The sequence below is a fragment of the Sebastes umbrosus genome, chromosome 6 (assembly GCF_015220745.1).
Source record: "Sebastes umbrosus isolate fSebUmb1 chromosome 6, fSebUmb1.pri, whole genome shotgun sequence".
NCBI classification, from domain to species: Eukaryota; Metazoa; Chordata; class Actinopteri; order Perciformes; family Sebastidae; genus Sebastes; species Sebastes umbrosus.
The window spans coordinates 22,700,186-22,717,782 of NC_051274.1; the positions used below are offsets into that span (position 1 = coordinate 22,700,186).

General features: G+C 39.9%; 1 protein-coding gene and 1 long non-coding RNA gene across 2 annotated transcripts in view; one reads left to right on the plus strand and one right to left on the minus strand.

Moving 5' to 3' along the window:
- Positions 1 to 17,597, minus strand: part of LOC119490573 — an 839,978-nt gene that overhangs the window by 20,323 nt on the left and 802,058 nt on the right. The window lies entirely within an intron of this gene.
- Positions 4,745 to 12,326, plus strand: dhh (desert hedgehog signaling molecule). Its single transcript, XM_037774045.1, has 4 exons — positions 4,745 to 4,998; positions 5,925 to 6,349; positions 10,356 to 10,617; positions 11,101 to 12,326. The coding sequence occupies exons 2-4, from the start codon at positions 6,041 to 6,043 to the stop codon at positions 11,901 to 11,903; spliced, it is 1,374 nt and encodes a 457-aa protein (XP_037629973.1). The 5' UTR covers positions 4,745 to 4,998; positions 5,925 to 6,040; the 3' UTR covers positions 11,904 to 12,326.

Genomic DNA, 17,597 nt, shown 5'->3' on the forward strand with positions numbered 1-17,597 from the left:
ATTTGCTGATGTTCTCTATTAAGGTACATAGTTCACACACACAGAGAGAGCGCATGTAACAACCCTACATATCCCTTAACCTTGGATTTAGTTGGAGAAACACTAGGATAGCACCTCTCCCTGCAGCAAAATATAAAGGTCGATAGCAGTGCAATCAAAGTGTCCCAGCAGTCCCATTGGGTAACACACTCTATTGGACTGGCTGTCGGGGCATATCAGGGACAAGGCGGGAGACGGGCAGCTTGTAATGGGATGAGATAGGCTATCTTTATTGTCAAAACATAAGAATGAAGGGGGGAAAAAGACACAGATTAGCTTTCCTGACAGTCGGCCGTTTGAAGTTCGTGCCAAAGCGCATTAGGGGCTGTTATTCCCTCGTTTGTACGCTCGCAAATGCAGAACCACTCACAGGAAAAGGCGAGACTTGCCCGCTAATCAACTGATAATGGGTCACACTGTCCGTTTTGCCATAGCTGCCCGCCACCCTGCGTGCACACTCGCGGCACACTTGCTTCACACACTCGACTGCCGCCGGCCTTTGTTTCATCGGATAACTTTGGGTGAATGTTTTTCTTCTTCTTTAAGAATAAAGTGTGTAATTTACAAAACGTAAATGTTTTTTTTTTTGGGGGGTCAGGTTCACAAAACAAGGTATAGCATCATACCTGACCTTTGACCTGCTTGTCTTGAGCCAGGAAGTCCCACCCTTCTCCCCGTCTATTGTCCACGTCAGTGCAGCATCGCCTCAACCTCAGTACATTGCTGCTCTTTTCCAAAGGCCAAATCAAGGTTGAGCAAAGCGACTTAAACCTGGATTTGGCATATACATTTTACATCACTATGTGTGGAAGTCATCACACGACACATGCAGTGTTCTTAAAGGTGAAGCGTGGCAAGTAGCTGCCAACACAAAGCCAAGAATCATCCAGTGTGTGCAGCCACATCAGAATGCACCACCCTGCCTCTTCCTGCACTGATAACATGGTGAGAGAGACAGTGGGATGGGCGGTGTAGTGGTGGGCTAGGCGAAAGGACGTGTGTGTGTGTGTGTTTGGGAGAGGGGAGGGAGGTGGTTAGGTGTCAGTTCCTTGACTTTCCTTCCCTCCCAACCCTTCGAACGGCCTCCATCTGAGGAAGTGGATCCTGCAGAGTGTCTATTCAGCTCCAAAAGACGAGACAAACACTTGAGATGTCAAAGTGGTTCCAAAACCTAATTTCTGTTTCAAAATGACTGCATCCTTAAATAAATAACAGCTTTGCAATCCTATTTTAATCCTTGGCTGCATTAGATGTATTTTATTTGCCAGTATTAGTGCTTCTTTCAGTTAAACCCAGCTTGCAGGTATATGTGCTGTATTCGACCATGAGCCCAGGTGCAATAGCACAGGCGTCCATTTGGAAAGAACAAAGCAGGGGTAGGCTAACCCAGGCAGGAAAGATCTCGTTTTCTGCACTGTGGCTTTGCAGGAAGCCCAACCATTCACCCGGCCATGTACTCCCATCCTGAAATGGGGGAGTGAAATGCTAAGAACCAGAAGGAGGAGGCAGGGGGAAGGCAGGATGATGAGGGGCACCAAAATAAAAACTAATAAGAATGACTTTATTTCCATCTCCAACCCGCAGATGTTTGCTTCCTTCCTTTCCCTTTCATGTCAGATGGAAATCTCGGCTTTGAAGAGAAACACCGGTGCGTGTGTGTGATTGTAGATGTGAAAGTGTTTTTGATTGACCCATTCCTTGCATTTGTCGTGAAGGCTGATATCTCTCATCTGGGCCAGACTTGAGCTTTCTTCCATGTTTATCATAAGGACAGGAAGATGCAGCTTCGCCTTAGCCACCCCTCCCTACAACATCCTGGGATCTTCTGGAAACTTCCCCAAGAAGGATGCTTTTCCATGGTCACCGTGGAGCTCAGTGACCTATGCTTCATCACTACCAAAAGCATATTTTAAGTGCTGTTTTAGATCATTCACAATCTGGGAAATTCATAGGTGCTCTGAAGATAAGAGTTTCTCTGTGCTCATTGGATAAGAGAGCGTTTTAGTAGCGATGAAGCATCTTTATCGTGCAATCACCAAAATATAACACACTGATACAAAACTATGCAAACATCCAGAAAGTATGCAGCAGCTCTGTAGTGAGTGGGCTAAAGATTCCTTGAAACAAAGTCACTGTGAAAGAAACTGACCATGATGCATCGAGTCCTCAAGTGTTCCAGGAAGCCGCAGATAGGACGGTGACACACTTCGACCTTTTAAATCCGCCATTAATTTAAGCATCCGTATGTGATTACAAGTGTCAGACACAACGATGCCTTTCTTTTTCTGCTCCCTCTTTGGAATTATCTGACACATTTTTCATGACGCTCCCAGCTATTGTTCTGTGACGGATAAAAATAATATGAGAGGTCTTGGGGTGCACGGGGTCAAGGAGGGGGGGTCAGGCTGGCTCCCCAAACACCGGAAGGCAGCACTGTAAGTCTCAGTCACGGGGGTGTCAAGGCTGTGTTCCCTCATAGACCCTCACTTTCTACTGTATGTCTATTAATAACATCAGCACAGGGTCATCACTGTTGACTCACGCACTGTTGATGGGTGGGATGAGCTGACAGAGGCAAGGGCATGTTGGTTCAAAGTTATTCAATTGACATGAGTTTTTTTTTTTTAACTGTAAATATACTGTATGTGCTCTAAATCAGTGGTCCCCCCCCCCCCCAAAGATCACAAGGGGTTTGCAAGGATATGTCTGCCCTGAGGTTGTCGAAATTAGATTCACACATGAATAACTAAAATCATAATAACACACACACACACGATTTATTCTAGGGCTATCAAAGTTAACGCGACAATAACAGGTTAACGCAAATTCGATTTAACGCCACTCATTTCTTTAACGCAACTTGTGATTTTTAGGTTGCTGCAGGCTCAGTTTTAAAGCTAGTGAAGATACTGGCATAATATTAAACTATAAAAGCCTAAGGAATCCATTGGTACCAACCATATCATAGTAGCTTGTCGCAAAGGAGGTTAAATAATGCTACGAAGTTAAATTTTGGCGAGGAAAAACTGTCATGTCCATTTTCAACGGGATCCCTTGACCTCTGACCTCATGATATGCGAATGAAAAGGGGTTCTATGGGTACCCTAGAGTCATATTTGTTGGGCGGTTAAACTGTTTGCTCTCACACTGACAAGTTATATTCATTAAAGAAGGTTGATTTATTCAGGGCCTGCTCTAGCCCTTTTGGTGCCCGAGGTGAAGTTTGGATTTGAAGCCCCCTTGCCCCCCTTGTTCAACATTATACCTCTATATTGGGCTTTCTTTTCCTCCTCCTCTTTTTTTCCATTTTCTTCCTTGCACACCTGAAGGCTTGGACCTTTTCATTATGAAGAAATAAAGTGTGAAAATACTAAATATCTGCGTCTCTTGACATCTGTCCGTCTAGCGATCTTACGTCATTACCTGTACTTGAGCTGTTGTGATGCGCACTGTGTGATGCGCACTGTGTGACGTTCAAGTGCGGCCGGGCAGATGGAAAAAGTGTGAGAAAGAGAGTTATAGGGTGTATTTCTATCGTTCTTTCTTTCTTTATAGATTTGTTCGTTTGTTACCTCAATGCAGAAAATGAGGGAGGGCACCCACCAGCATTTTTTTTTCTTTGTTTTAGAGGGGCGACCAGCGCCCCCCAAAAGGTGACGCCCTAGGTGACCACCTACATGGCCTATACCTGGATTTATTAAAAAAAGACAAACTCAGGAGCAGGATGATTGTGAATAGGGAGATAGAATAGGATGATGACTGAATTGTACACTGATTTTTTAAAAATTGATTATATGTATATGTGTTTTTGTATGTGTATATACTGCGTGTGCGTATATGTGTATGTATGTATACAGTATATATATGTATATATAAATAGATTTTATTTTATTTTATTGTTTTTAATTTGTTTTCATTTGTTTTACTTGTGTATATTCTTTTTACTTATTTATCTATTTTTTGTATATAAGGTGTTTTTCCTGGATCTATACTGGCTTATTTTATATTAATATTAGGTTTGTTAAGTTTCTTTGTACCGAGAATGTTATTATTGGGGACGTTTGTGAATGTTTGTTCTGTTGTTTCAAAATGAACAAAAAAACAATAAATATAATATTGAAAAAAAAAAGAAAAGACAAACTCATTTAATACACTGAATCACTTTAATCAAATTGGGGATTTTGTTTGAGGAGGAGGAGGAGGAGGAGGAGGAAGGAGCTTCGGTTGAGAACAGCTACTCTAAATTATAATGTATCAAAAGGTGATTTGTTAAATGTAACTGATTTAAAGGGACTATTTGTAACTTTCAGAATTGCTTGTTAACAGCTACACCTGTGGCCGTTAAGTCAACGAAAGTCAGCGTCGGACTCGCGCTTGCTCGCTCTAAATAGACATGAACGAGCATCGCTCAAAACAGTGAGGAGACGGTAACGTTTCTCTTCCTGTGCGCATGTGTCCCGACCCGGTACATCTATACGCTTAAAAAGTTACAAACAGTCCCTTTAACTTTGCAGTTTGATGTGGAAAAGTTTCCAAAACTATCTTTAACTACCTTTAAATATTTAATGGTGTGTGTGTGTGTGTGTGTGTGTGTGGTGGTGGGGGTCATTGTGTTAACACAAGTAGGCTAATCATGTGTCCTTTGTGAGGTTGAATTGGAGGCGTGTGCTGTCGCAGAGGGAGCGCGCAGAGGAAGGGAGGGCAATCTTGTCCGGACGCTAATAAGACCCAATGGCTGGTGCAAGGTGGCCAGGAGCTCTGAAACGCGACAGGAGACGGTGGACGAAGGAGAGAAGGAGGAAAAAAAAAATTAAAGAAGACATTTCTGGATGGACAAAGAGGATGAGAGCGCCACGGGAGCGTCTGTAGGAGCTGCAGCAGAGAGCCGTGGGAGCTTTTGGTGTGCGTCAGTCTGTGTGTGTCTCGTCTCGTTAAAGGAACTGCGTAAAGAGAGAAGCGGTAAGTGACCAGAAAAAACACCTGTGTGTTGAGACAGGTAGCTGCGAAGGACGTCTGAAGATGACTTCCAGCTCACAAGAGGCTTAGAAGCAGCTGATAGTTGTGGACAGAAACCTTAAAGACCTGGTGCGTCTTTTCTACTTAAGTTCACCAACTTTAGATTTCAGCCAATCAGATCAATAATTGAACTTTTGGTAATCAAAACAGTAGAAAAACAGACTTTTCGATATTTTATCACGATTAATCACATAGTTGTCCATAGTTAATCACGATTAATCGCAAATCAATTTTTTTTTATCTGTTTAAAATGTACCTTAAAGAGAGATTTGTCAAGTATGTAATACTCTTATCAACACGGGAGTGGGCAAATATGCTGCTTTATATAAATGTATGTGCATATCTATTATTGTAAATCAATTAACAACACAAAACAATGACAGATATTGTCCAGAAACCCTCACAGGTACTGCATTTCTCATAAAGAATATGATTAAATCATAACATGGCATTCTCGAGCCCAACACACAACAACAGCTGTCAGTGTGTCAGTGTGCTGACTTGACTATGACTTGCCCCAAACTGCATGTGATAATCATAAAGTGGGCATGTCTGTAAAGGGGAGACTCGTGGGTACCCATAGAACCCATTTTCATTCACATATCTTGAGGTCAGAGGTCAAGGGACATCTTTGAAAATGACCATGCCAATGGCCAATCCTTAAGTTTTCTAGTTCCATATGATACCAGTATCTTCACTCTAGCTTTAAAACTGAGCACGCTACAACTTAAAAATCGCAAGTTGCATTAATGCGTTAAAGAAATTAACGGCGTTGAAACGAATTTGTGTTATTATCGCGTTAACTTTGACAGCCGTAGTTTCTACATGTCTAAACAATTAATACGTTTTTATGTTTTTATCATCATCAGCTCTTATAACACATGATTTGGAATGGACCCAGATTTGACCCTCATTGCCATCACACACCTGGACCACATGGGTATCACCGTGAGCCACTGAATCCTGGGAGCCCCAGTCCTCTCCAATGAAGCAGTCTTGGTGGGCCCGCTTGGCACAGCTCGGCCTGCTCGCTGCGTGGACCTGCACGTGGCTGGTCCAGGGATGCGGGCCGGGCCCCGGCTACGGCGTCCGTTCCAGGACCAGGAAGCTCACGGCCATGCACTACAAGCAGTTTTTCCCCAACTTCTCAGAGAACAACCTGGGTGCCAGTGGGAGAGCAGAGGGCAAGATCGCACGCAACTCGGAGGGCTTCAACGAGCTGGTGTGCAACTACAACCCAGACATCATCTTCAAGGATGAGGAGAACACCAACGCAGACCGCTTCATGACCAAGGTGAGACTTGGGTTGTTGAATGGGATGACACTTGGGAAGTACAATGAAATTCAGGACAGGGAGTAACCTGCAGAATGAAGGATGCTTAAACCTTTTCAAGCCAATCCCTCTGCTGGATGATTGATTAACTACATGATTCACATGAAGGGACAGGCATTAGTTTACAGCTCACACCCTGCCACCCAGCATGGCACCTTCAAATCAAATCACATAACCTCATTCATTGTTGGCCGTATCTGCCCACGCCTGGCTCTTAACACAACAAATGTTCAACACAGAGTGTGTAAGTTTTAACCAAACTTCCCCTCCCTTTTCTTGAGATAAGAAGATCAGGATGTAATTCAACACTACTCCTTAAGAGAGTGCCTTCCCCTTCTGGAACACTTCCTTTTAATCTTTAACCAAAGTCTTTGTTATTGGAAATCAAACTACTTCTATGGCAGGTTCTCAGTGGCACTTGAACTTGAATTCCTTAATGTTTACAGGGGATAGATATCCACATTCAAATCTCATGCCTATGAGAAGACAATTGGTGGCCCAGAGGATTTAAGATCTGGATCATTTGAATGCCACACTGTTGAATACGGCTGCAATTTATGATTATTTTCATTGTTGATTAATCTGACGATTTTTTTTCTTGATTAATTGATTAGTTGTTTGGTCTATAAAATGTCAGAAAATGGTGAAAAATGTTGTTTCCCAAAGCCCAAGATGACAACCTCAAATGTCTTGTTTTGTCCACAACTCAAAAATATTCAGTTTACTGTCATAGAGGAGTAAAGAAACCAGAAAATATTCACTTTTAAGAAGCTGCAATCGGAGAATTTCTTTTTTTTTTCTTCTTAAAGAAATTACTCAAATCGATTATCAAAATAGTTGGCGATTAATTTAATAGTTGACAACTAATCAATTAATCATTGGCGCTCTAATCAGATGCCCAGCTCCTTCTGTTTTGTCCACAACTCAAAGATATTCAGTTAACTGTCATTGTAGAGGAAAGAAACCAGAAAATATTCACATTTAAGAAACTGGAATCAGAGAATTTTGAAAAAAAAAATCATAAAAAATGACTCAAACGGATCAATCTATTATCAAAATAGTTGCTAATTAATTTAATAGTTGACAACTAATCGATTAATCGCTGCAGCTCTACTGCTGTATTATGACCACAGGGATTCCTGCCACTCTGATGTCGCCCTGCTTCGGATGCTGTGGCTTTCTGTGATTGTTAGGATACGAATCTGTGTTTCTTCCCCTCCCCGAGTGATTGTATGTGATGGAAATCCGCGGTCGCATATGTGTGCCCCTGCCGATGCCCAGTTTGAGTGTGTATGTGCCCCGTCTTTTGCCCAGATGTGAAAGACGCTCTTTGTGCGTCACTTGGAGACTCGAAGGGGTCGCCTATACAAAATTCCCGCCTGCTGAAGTAATGGCACCGTCGGAAAAGCGACTATTGTAGTTCTGACAATGAAACGCCTCTCCTCAATGGCATTGCAAGAAAAAAAAGGAGCCAGTTTGTTTTCTGTCCCTCTCGCTTTCTCACTCTTGCTGTCACATTCCCATGTCCGTGCCCATACATTCTTGCCCTTTGCCCTCTCTCTTTACTCCCGACCTCGGCTTTCTTCTCACCCAGCTTCTTCTCCCTCCATCCATCCCTCCCGTTCACACCCTCATCACTTTCTTTTTTTATTCAGTTGCAAGTCAAGCTTTATTCCATCAATGTCAGACCTGCCACATCACAAGTCACAAGAGAAACACGCGTCCAGGAGATGTATCACCTCGGTTTGCTGACGTCATCATTTTTGCTGCTATTTTGTGACAATGCTGACACAGTCAGTAGCATCACAGGCCACGGGGGCGTTAAGAGTCACTGTGCACATTTCTGATCAAATGAAAACTCCTGCCCGGAACAATCTGGAGACAGTCTGGCAGAGAATGGCCTTGATTATTCTGTCACCCTGTCGAAAAGGCAGAGGAATGTGCCAAACTGGCTACAGTAGCTTTGTTCTTGTTCTCTGATTGTTGGAGCAAGGTTGAGATGGCCTTTAGCGAAGTAGAAGAGGGATTGTGTGACAATGCCAGCAGACAAACAATCACAACCTGGGAGCCAGAGACGTTGACGTACTGGAATCATGTCTCGTCTGAGTTGCATTGAAATTAGCGCCCACACACTGTACATACAGTAGGTCTTGTACACTTAGGCTGTGCCATCACTCTGTTAATAAATGATTACTTCTACTCCAGTCAGACATGCCTTTCACTGCACATTGCACATGCTGCAGACAGAGTGACTAACTACTGAGAGTCCTTTTTATATTCTTTTTCCAAAGATACACGAGAAAAAATCACAACTCCGCAGCACATCACTCTGAGACTGTAGTATCATGATTCATGAATAGTTACTACACTTAGCATTAGGGCTGGGACGATATGCTTATCTCCTGATACTATCACAATACTTAGGTGGTGATTCGATATGCATTGCGATTCTACAAGTATTGCAATTCGATATTACGATTTTATTTTTTTAACATTAGACCATGGGAAAAATTTGAATTATGCACTTCTAGGGACTTTTACTCTGAAAATCTCTAAATTGATACAGTAGAAATGTTTGACTTTCAGCACTTATGCAGTCAGAGATGTCCTGAAGTGAAATATATCAGTTATTGTCAGGCATTATTTATTTGATTTGTTTCAATAAAGACACTATTTACACAATACATCCCTTCCCCAACATATACAATGCATTTTAAAAGGCAAAATAATGAACTAAAAGAGGGATTACAATAAAAGCCTAAACGTAAACCTTCAGAATTACAGATTAATATTGATACAATCCACACATTATATCCCTACACATAAAGGGTGCTATTAGTTACTCCAGTTTGTTATTGATAATGATTGAGTTATCTTTTTGAATCGCTTGTTTATTCTATTTTATTGCAGCACATTTTTTATTTTATTTTTCCTTTTAACAAGGGTAAAAAACAACATACATAAACAAATATAGAACAATTAGAGTGGCGGCAACCCAACAATTGGCCTTAGTAGATCAAAATGGAGAAGAAAATAAAGAAATTATGTACATATATATACTCACATATGTGAACATTTACATGACATGTATGTTGATATGCAAAGATAGCTGCATGGTATATTTTGTCGTGGTTTTCAGTAACTTTAAGCAACACAAATTATATATAGTTTAATATTTAAGAACTAAGTTTATTATACTGTCTATACTGTACATGTTTGCTGTTAAACTAAATGCATACTTAAATGTTTTGTACATTATGTTTTGCTGCTAGAAAAGGAAAGAGGATGAAATGTGAAACATAGACTTGGCTGGTGAATCTGGGTATTATCTGGAGACTACACTAGAGCCTGATTGATACTGAATACTGATATTGATATTTAAGTTATAAGATATTAAATCTGATAATTATATTTGGGGTTTTAATATAAATTCACAACATAAACATGTTTAATAAGGGTCCCTCAAAATTGGTTTCAAAAGAACTGGGGATAAGATTTGTACTACTGGGTGGGACATTTTACGGTGGGACAAGTAAAATAAACCCCGACAGGTCTTGCATCACCCTGAAGGGGTTTATTTCACAACAATGACCCGCTAGCTGTACATTATTACACGGTTACTTAGGTAAGAAATCAATAATTTGACACAAAAACAGTCCACCAGAGTCCAACATCAGAACTGCATCCATAGCAACGGTCTGTTATACATAGCAACGGTCTGCTATAAAGAAATAACAGACCGTAGAACACCGTGATTGACCAATCAGAATCAAGTATTCAACAAAGCCGTGTAATAATAATTGTCAATACTCTCTGGTAAAGAAACTATGTCATGTAGACTCTGTTTCTAAATGACCTCAAATATATCCTTGGCTTTTACTAGCAATTTCTTGTCACTTATCGACCAACATATGTGCCGATACCAATATATCTGTTAAGACTTCCCTCTGTGTCATTCTGTTCCCAGCGCTGTAAGGACTGTATGAACAGGTTGGCTATCGCAGTGATGAACCAGTGGCCAGGGGTACACTTGCGTGTGACGGAGGCCTGGGACGAGGACGGCCACCACCCTCCTGGCTCTCTGCACTATGAAGGCCGAGCCGTGGATATAACCACTGACGACAGAGAAACAGACAAGTATGGTCTTCTAGCCCAGCTGGCTGTGGAGGCTGGCTTCGACTGGGTCCACTATGAGTCCAAATATCACATCCACTGCTCAGTAAAAGCTGGTAAGTTTAAGGAGGGAGCTTTCATAGAAGATCATGCAGTTATGTGTCAACCACATTTTACACCTCTGCGTACATATATTACTTCTCATCATGCATAAACATACTACATTATACATACTACGTTTACATTCAGTTTTCCCATCTGAAATGCTGTCCTCAACAAAATTACAAATTTGCATTACTATTTTATATTTACTTATGTTTATATTTATTTTAACTGCACTATTTTATACCTTCGATTATCATTTTGCTTTTACATTTACTTGTGTGATTTCCCCTTTTATATATATATATACATACATATTTTATAAGCATTGTTGAAGCAATCTGAGACCAACCTGCTGGAATTGACATGTGACAACTAAATAACCTTGAACCTTGAATTACGTCACTTCACTGGATGGTGTATCAGGACATATAAGAGAAAAAAAGGAACACAATCTGTGTTTAGTCATGTGTTTTTTTCTGCTGATCGTCCTACAGATCACTCTGTTGCAGTGGAAAAAGGTGGCTGTTTCCCAGGCTGGGCCCGGGTGACTGTCGCTGGAGGGGTGCAGAAGAGCCTGTCGTCCCTGGCTCCAGGGGACAGAGTCATGGCACTGTCCGGGACAGGCCAAGTCGTGTTGAGCCGAGTCCTCTTGTTTCTGCACCGGGACCAGGAAAGCTGGTCTACCTTTCTGTCTCTGGAGACAGAAGATGGGCACAGATTGGCCCTTACTCCACATCACTTGGTGTTTTTATCCCCCCGTTGCAGACTCGACAGCAGTGAGTATCAGGCTCAGTTTGCCAGCAGAGCCAAAACAGGAGACTGTGTTCTCATCCATGCAGCAGGTCAAGTACGTCCATCTCGTATCATCACAGTTTCAGTCGAGGAGAGTGTGGGAGTGTACGCGCCCTTGACAGAAGCTGGAACTGTGTTTGTCGATGGCGTGCTGGCCTCCAGCTATGCTCTGGTGGAGGACCACAGACTTGCACACTGGGCATTTGGACCTGTGCGACTCCTCTCCTCATTCAACCAGCTACTTTGGGGGGAGACGAGAAGAGAACAGCAGAGCACAGGCAGTGAAACAGCTTGCACTAAGACTCCATTTCATTGTAGCACTTTGGCCGCAAAAGACAAAGGAGGCGTGTATGTGAATAATGGCACTCTGAACAAGCGAGACGATCTGAATGAAGCTCTGAGGACGGAAATGAAAGAGAAGCAGACGTCAGATGTGCACTGGTATGCTAGATTACTGTACGGTTTTGGATGTGCCCTTTTAGACTCCAACTCATTTCATCCTTAAATGTTACAGCTTTTGATACATTTAACACTTCCTGCTCTTAACTTCATTAAATTAAAAGCACTGAAATGGCTTGCTCTCTTTTTTTGTTTGCATTATATTCTATCATAATGATATACATGCTAATACTTTAATGATATTTTGTAAGAGACTGAGCAGGTTGGTGTAGAAAAAAAATCATTCCAAAGTGACTGTATCATCTATTTGTACATCATGTTATTTCTTTTAATTATTTCAGTTATATAATGTAAAATATATATTATTCTAATGGGACAGGAATGAATTTTCCCACAATAGAATCTTTATTTTTGTACTTTCTGAATCATAATATATAAATGTTTCATTTTGTTATAATAATTCCACTACCTGTATTGTATGTCCTCACATGTTGTAAAACAAATTAAAACGTAATTTTATTAAGCAACACTTTGCTTCTTCTTCAGCTCTGGAGTCAATTTTGTCAGTTAAGCTGATTTGTCTTTTGCTTGTTTAAGGGGAGACGCTACAGGCAAATACATTGTTTTCTAGCACTGGTTAATTATAAGACTTTGGGCTATTTTGCTTCAATAACGTGTTCTTTCAGACTACTGGAAAGAAAACACCCAAAATACACAATTAGGTGTTTATTTTACGGCAGTTTGTCTATTTGTGTCTGTAGATTGCTCCTAAATTCACCAAAGGTTTGCGTGAGATAATGCCTTTTTCCCTGTTCACCTATAGTGACTTGTAAAATATATGGAATTTTATAATACATATCTTTAAAGTCTGTTTCATCAGACTCTGAGCCATAAATCTCCACTTATCACTTACATACACTCAAAGTTTCCAGTTTCATTCCTATCTATATTGTGAAAGATTTTATAGAGGGGTTGTTCATATATCATTCATAGCCTGACGTATATAACATTTTATTCCAAAATTGTTTTTTATGGCAGTATTTTCTGATTTATGGAGTGATAAAAAGAGACATCCAAAATCCCCTCTGCAAAAACCTTATAAACCTTATAACTTCTGACACGTAAACAAAATGAAACAATAATTTTGCAGCTGGCTTTAGCCAATGTTCAGAATTGTGTTCTGGAAATGTGTGCAAATTAGCACATATTTCATAAGATAATGCTTCATATGCATATTTAAACATAACATTTCAGAAAACACGTAATACAAAAATGAATTGTAAGTATTCAACTGGGGAAGTTTATTGGTGGTATTTATTTATGAAAATGTTTACCCTATTCACCTGTAGTGTCTCCCCTTAAAACTGAGACATGTGCAGAGAGATCATGTCTGGAGTCGTAGTTGAGCATTATGTATGTTACAGTGTTCAAGAGCTCTGTGGGAATCTAGTCCAGCCGGCTGACGGGGTTAATGAGAAGCCCAGACGTACTTAATATTCCCCACACTGTGCCAACACCATGACTTTATCACAGACTTTATCTCATAGCTACTTCAAGGGAGTTATCGGGCCTCTTACAATCTTAAAAAAGACCCTTTTATTACTATCCACTGATCAATTTAGGTCACAAAGTGCTGTATCTGTTGGTGGCGTTTACACAACTTTCTATGTTGTTGCATCCCATCTATGTCGACCAGTCTGCACTATAGATTAAAGCATTATACAAGTGCAGTATTCCAGTTACTAGTAAACATTTAGCTTAATTATTTTGCCTTGTAAACCTACTTTTCAAATGTTCATAATAATGTGTAAGCCTATATTCAGGAAATGCAGTACAAGGTTATACACCCCCTTGTGGAGGAACTGATAAGCATGTGAATTTTATTTAAAGTTTCAATTGATAACATTTTTATGTAGACAAATATGGAGCTTTTAGAAAGGTGCTTAGTAAAAGTATGGCTTCTCCTAAAGAAATATATATACAGGTATATATATATATGTATATATACAGTATGTACCTGTATATATATATATACATTTATATATACTGTATACAGTATATGATTGTTATTTTTTAAATGTGTTTGTACGTTATCAGAACTTAAAACAGATAGGATAGTCCTATTAAGAAAACAAACCACAAACTGCATCCTATAAAGTAGCTTATGTCATTTTTTTCAGTTATCTGTAAGGTATATAACTGTAAAAAAAATAGTATAGTATAAAAAAATAATAATATTGAGGACCTAAACTGTATTCTCTTCTTCAGGTTTATGTTGTGTTGTAAACATCTGTGGAGGTATTCTAGGGGATTATCCTTGAGATACAGTCAGCAGATGGGAAAGCGCCGACTCTGCTGACTGGCCAATAGGAAAAGCCTGTTGTCTTAATACCACCCTCTATTTACATCCATCGGCCAATCACTCACTGTCTTCCAACTGGTCTCAGCCCCCCAAAATCTAATCCAATTTTGCTAAAGCTCAATGGGGAGTTAACTAATCCTGTCAGGGGGACCAATAATAACCTATTTTCAAAATTAAAACCTGCACATCCCACATTCAGGCAACTAAGAGGCACACACTGCTTTATCAAAATATATGTCTGTTTGTAAATTACAGAGTCAAGCAGTCATGATTTTAAAAAGCACAGCCTTTTAAAAAGCATGATTTTCTTATCTGGTTTTATTTGGAACTGCTGTCTACTATTTTAAGTTTTGTGTCGGCAAAAATCCTGATAATTTAGAAAAGAATTATTGGTCTCTCTACGCCACCATGATGTGAAAAATTGAGGCTTTAAATTAGATTTCTTGGGTGTGTATCACTTGTAGCGTTTTTCTTAAATTATAATTTCAGGTCTATGGTATAGGCGTCTAATAACGTCGCCAGGCGTCTAGTAATGCCTCAAGGCGCCAGTAAGGCCACCAAGTATACTATAACGCATCAGGTGTCTTTAAGGGCACCAGGCATCTAATAACGCCTCCATGCATGTAATGACACCTCCAGGCATGTAATAACGCCTCCAGGCGTGTAATAACGCCTCCAGACGTAACACCTCAAGGCGACTAATAAGGCCACCAAGCCAATAACAATGCCTCAAGACATCTCATAACGCCTCCAGCCGTTAATAACTTTACCAGGCTTTTACTTAAGCCACCAGGTGTCTAATAACGCCAACAGGCATCTAGTAACGCCACTGGGCGTCTAGAAACACCTCCAGGCGTGTAATAACGCCACCAGGCGTCTAGTAACACCACAAGGCGTGTAATAACGCCTCCAGGCGTGTAACAACGCCACCAGGCGTCTAGTAACACCTCAAGGCGTGTAATAACGCCACCAGGCGTCTAGTAACACCTCAAGGTGTGTAATAACGCCTCCAGCTTGATACAAAATTTGAAATATACCACCTTCATACACACACGCCTGGGTAATGTGGCCATAAATTAGCCAGGGTGAAGCATAATAACACAGGTGTTCTGGTTTATAGGTCATCATCAGTGAACCTGCTGAAAACTTGAGGTTTATTTCAGATCATTGCAGTTTAAAGTATTTATTTATTTTTTTCCATTTTTTTGCACATATATAAAACTGCACAAAATCCAGTCAATGAAAAAAACAAGAAATGTGTCAGGAGAGGTCAAGAAGCCACAGGCTTCTACAAAGGACCTCCCCACAACCCCAGGACAAAAAAAAAAACAATAACAAAAAAAGGAAGAAAGATCTAAACTAACTTAATTTTAAAAATACAACAAAAGTTAAACAACAACAACAAGAAGTACACGAAATGTGCAGAAAAAAACAAAAAAAAAAACAATCCAATAAAAACAATGAAATACATACAAAAAACAGTACAGGAAAAAAAAGAAAATGTATCTAAACATATCAAAAGATTCAAGATTCAAGCCCTTTATTGTCATTACGTAGTGCAACGAAATTAGATTGTGACAATCCCATAGGTGCTAAAAAGATAATACAATAAAAAAAGAGATAGTGCAATATATATATATGTATATATACATATATATACAATATAAAATATAAAAATACAATATGTATATTGATAAGATGACAGTTTTGCCAGATTATTGCACAAAGTGTCCATCAGATAATTATATAATTATTGCACAGTGATCAGCATGTTATTGCACATATTCGTAACAGTAGATTTAAAGTATTTACATTGCAAAATTGACACAAAAGTAACCAACGTGTTATTGCACATTTACATTGCACGTGTTCAACTCAGACAAAGATAATTAGACATCATGAATTAAATGTGATGATAATTTCCTTTTAAAATGTTCTAAGGATAACGAGTAATCGATTACTCTTCCCATGCAGTCCCTCCAGCCCAATGCGCAATGCATAAAGCAGTGTATAGTAGCAGTAGGAGAGTAACAAGAGGTAATAATAAGTAATTAGTAACCACGATGAAGTGCACAGACATTTATGTTAATTACATAATGAATAAGAAATATGAGCCTAATCGAACTGCTGATCAATTATCAAATTATCAAAAACAAATGCATGTCATCCGCATGCATATGCAAAGTAGCTTTGGGTTGTACACAATCATAACAATCTAATGAAAAAATGGCTTCCCTGGATCCGAAAATCTAATGACCTAATGCATCTAATATCCACCATACTTCACTGGTCTTCTCCCTCCAGATTAAACCATCACCCTCCACACTAATGCTGTCCACTGCTACACCAACACTGCAACACGTTTAACTCCTATCTACTAATAAAACACAATTTCTGCTCCTTCTTTTGCATGCATTAATGTTTGACGTAGTTGTTATTAAAGCTACTGTAGCACAGCTAGCAGCTACAGCCTGTGTGCACAGACAGAAACGCAGCTGAAGCGATGCTAGTGACACATACAAGGGTACTATACTACTCATGCAATGCGAAGTTCAGCTGCAACATTTAGCTTACATGAATGTTTGCAAAAGAAATTTACTGTAGTAGCAACAAAGTTTGTAATTTTTTGGATGCACTATTTTGTGCAAACTTTTGTGCAGCAGCTTTTAACGAGATCATATATATATAGCTACCAGTAGGTTGTTAGCATTCAAGCTATCTGAGTAGTCTTTGGGGATTCACAGCAGCATGAAGCTGCAACACGTTTTTTACTCTACTAATAAAACACAATTTCTGCTCCTTCTTTTGCATGCATTATTGTTTTGACGTAGTTGTTATTAAGCTACTGTAGCAGCTACAGCTACACTTGGTGGTGTGCATAGACAGAAACGCAGTTGAAGCGATGCTAGTGACACATACAAGGGTACTATACTACACATGCAAAGTTGAGCTGCAACATTTAGGTTACATGAATGTTTTGCAGTGTGCAAAAGAAATTAAGTTTGTCATTTTTTGGATGCACTATTTTGTGCAGCTTTTAACGACGAGATACCAGAGCATATATATATATAGATACTAGTAGGTTGTTAGCATTCAAGCTGACTCCAAACAGGTTAGCTGAGTAGTTTTTTAGTGATTCACAAAAGGCATGAAGCTGTGGAGCCTTTTTGTTGTCGGGGCTGGTTGAAGACTTGTCTCGGTGCTCCAACACAAAGCTCAACTTGATGGTTAGATAGCTAAGCATTGCATTATCCATCTAGTTAAGCAGCTACAGCTACAGCTACAAAGCCTGTGTGCAGAGATGCAACGCAGCTGAAGCGATGCTAGTGACACATATAAGGGTACTACACATGCAAAGCAAAGTTCAGCTGCAACATTTAGCTTACATGAATGTTTGCAAAATAAATGTACTGTAGTGGCAACAAAGTTTGCAATTTT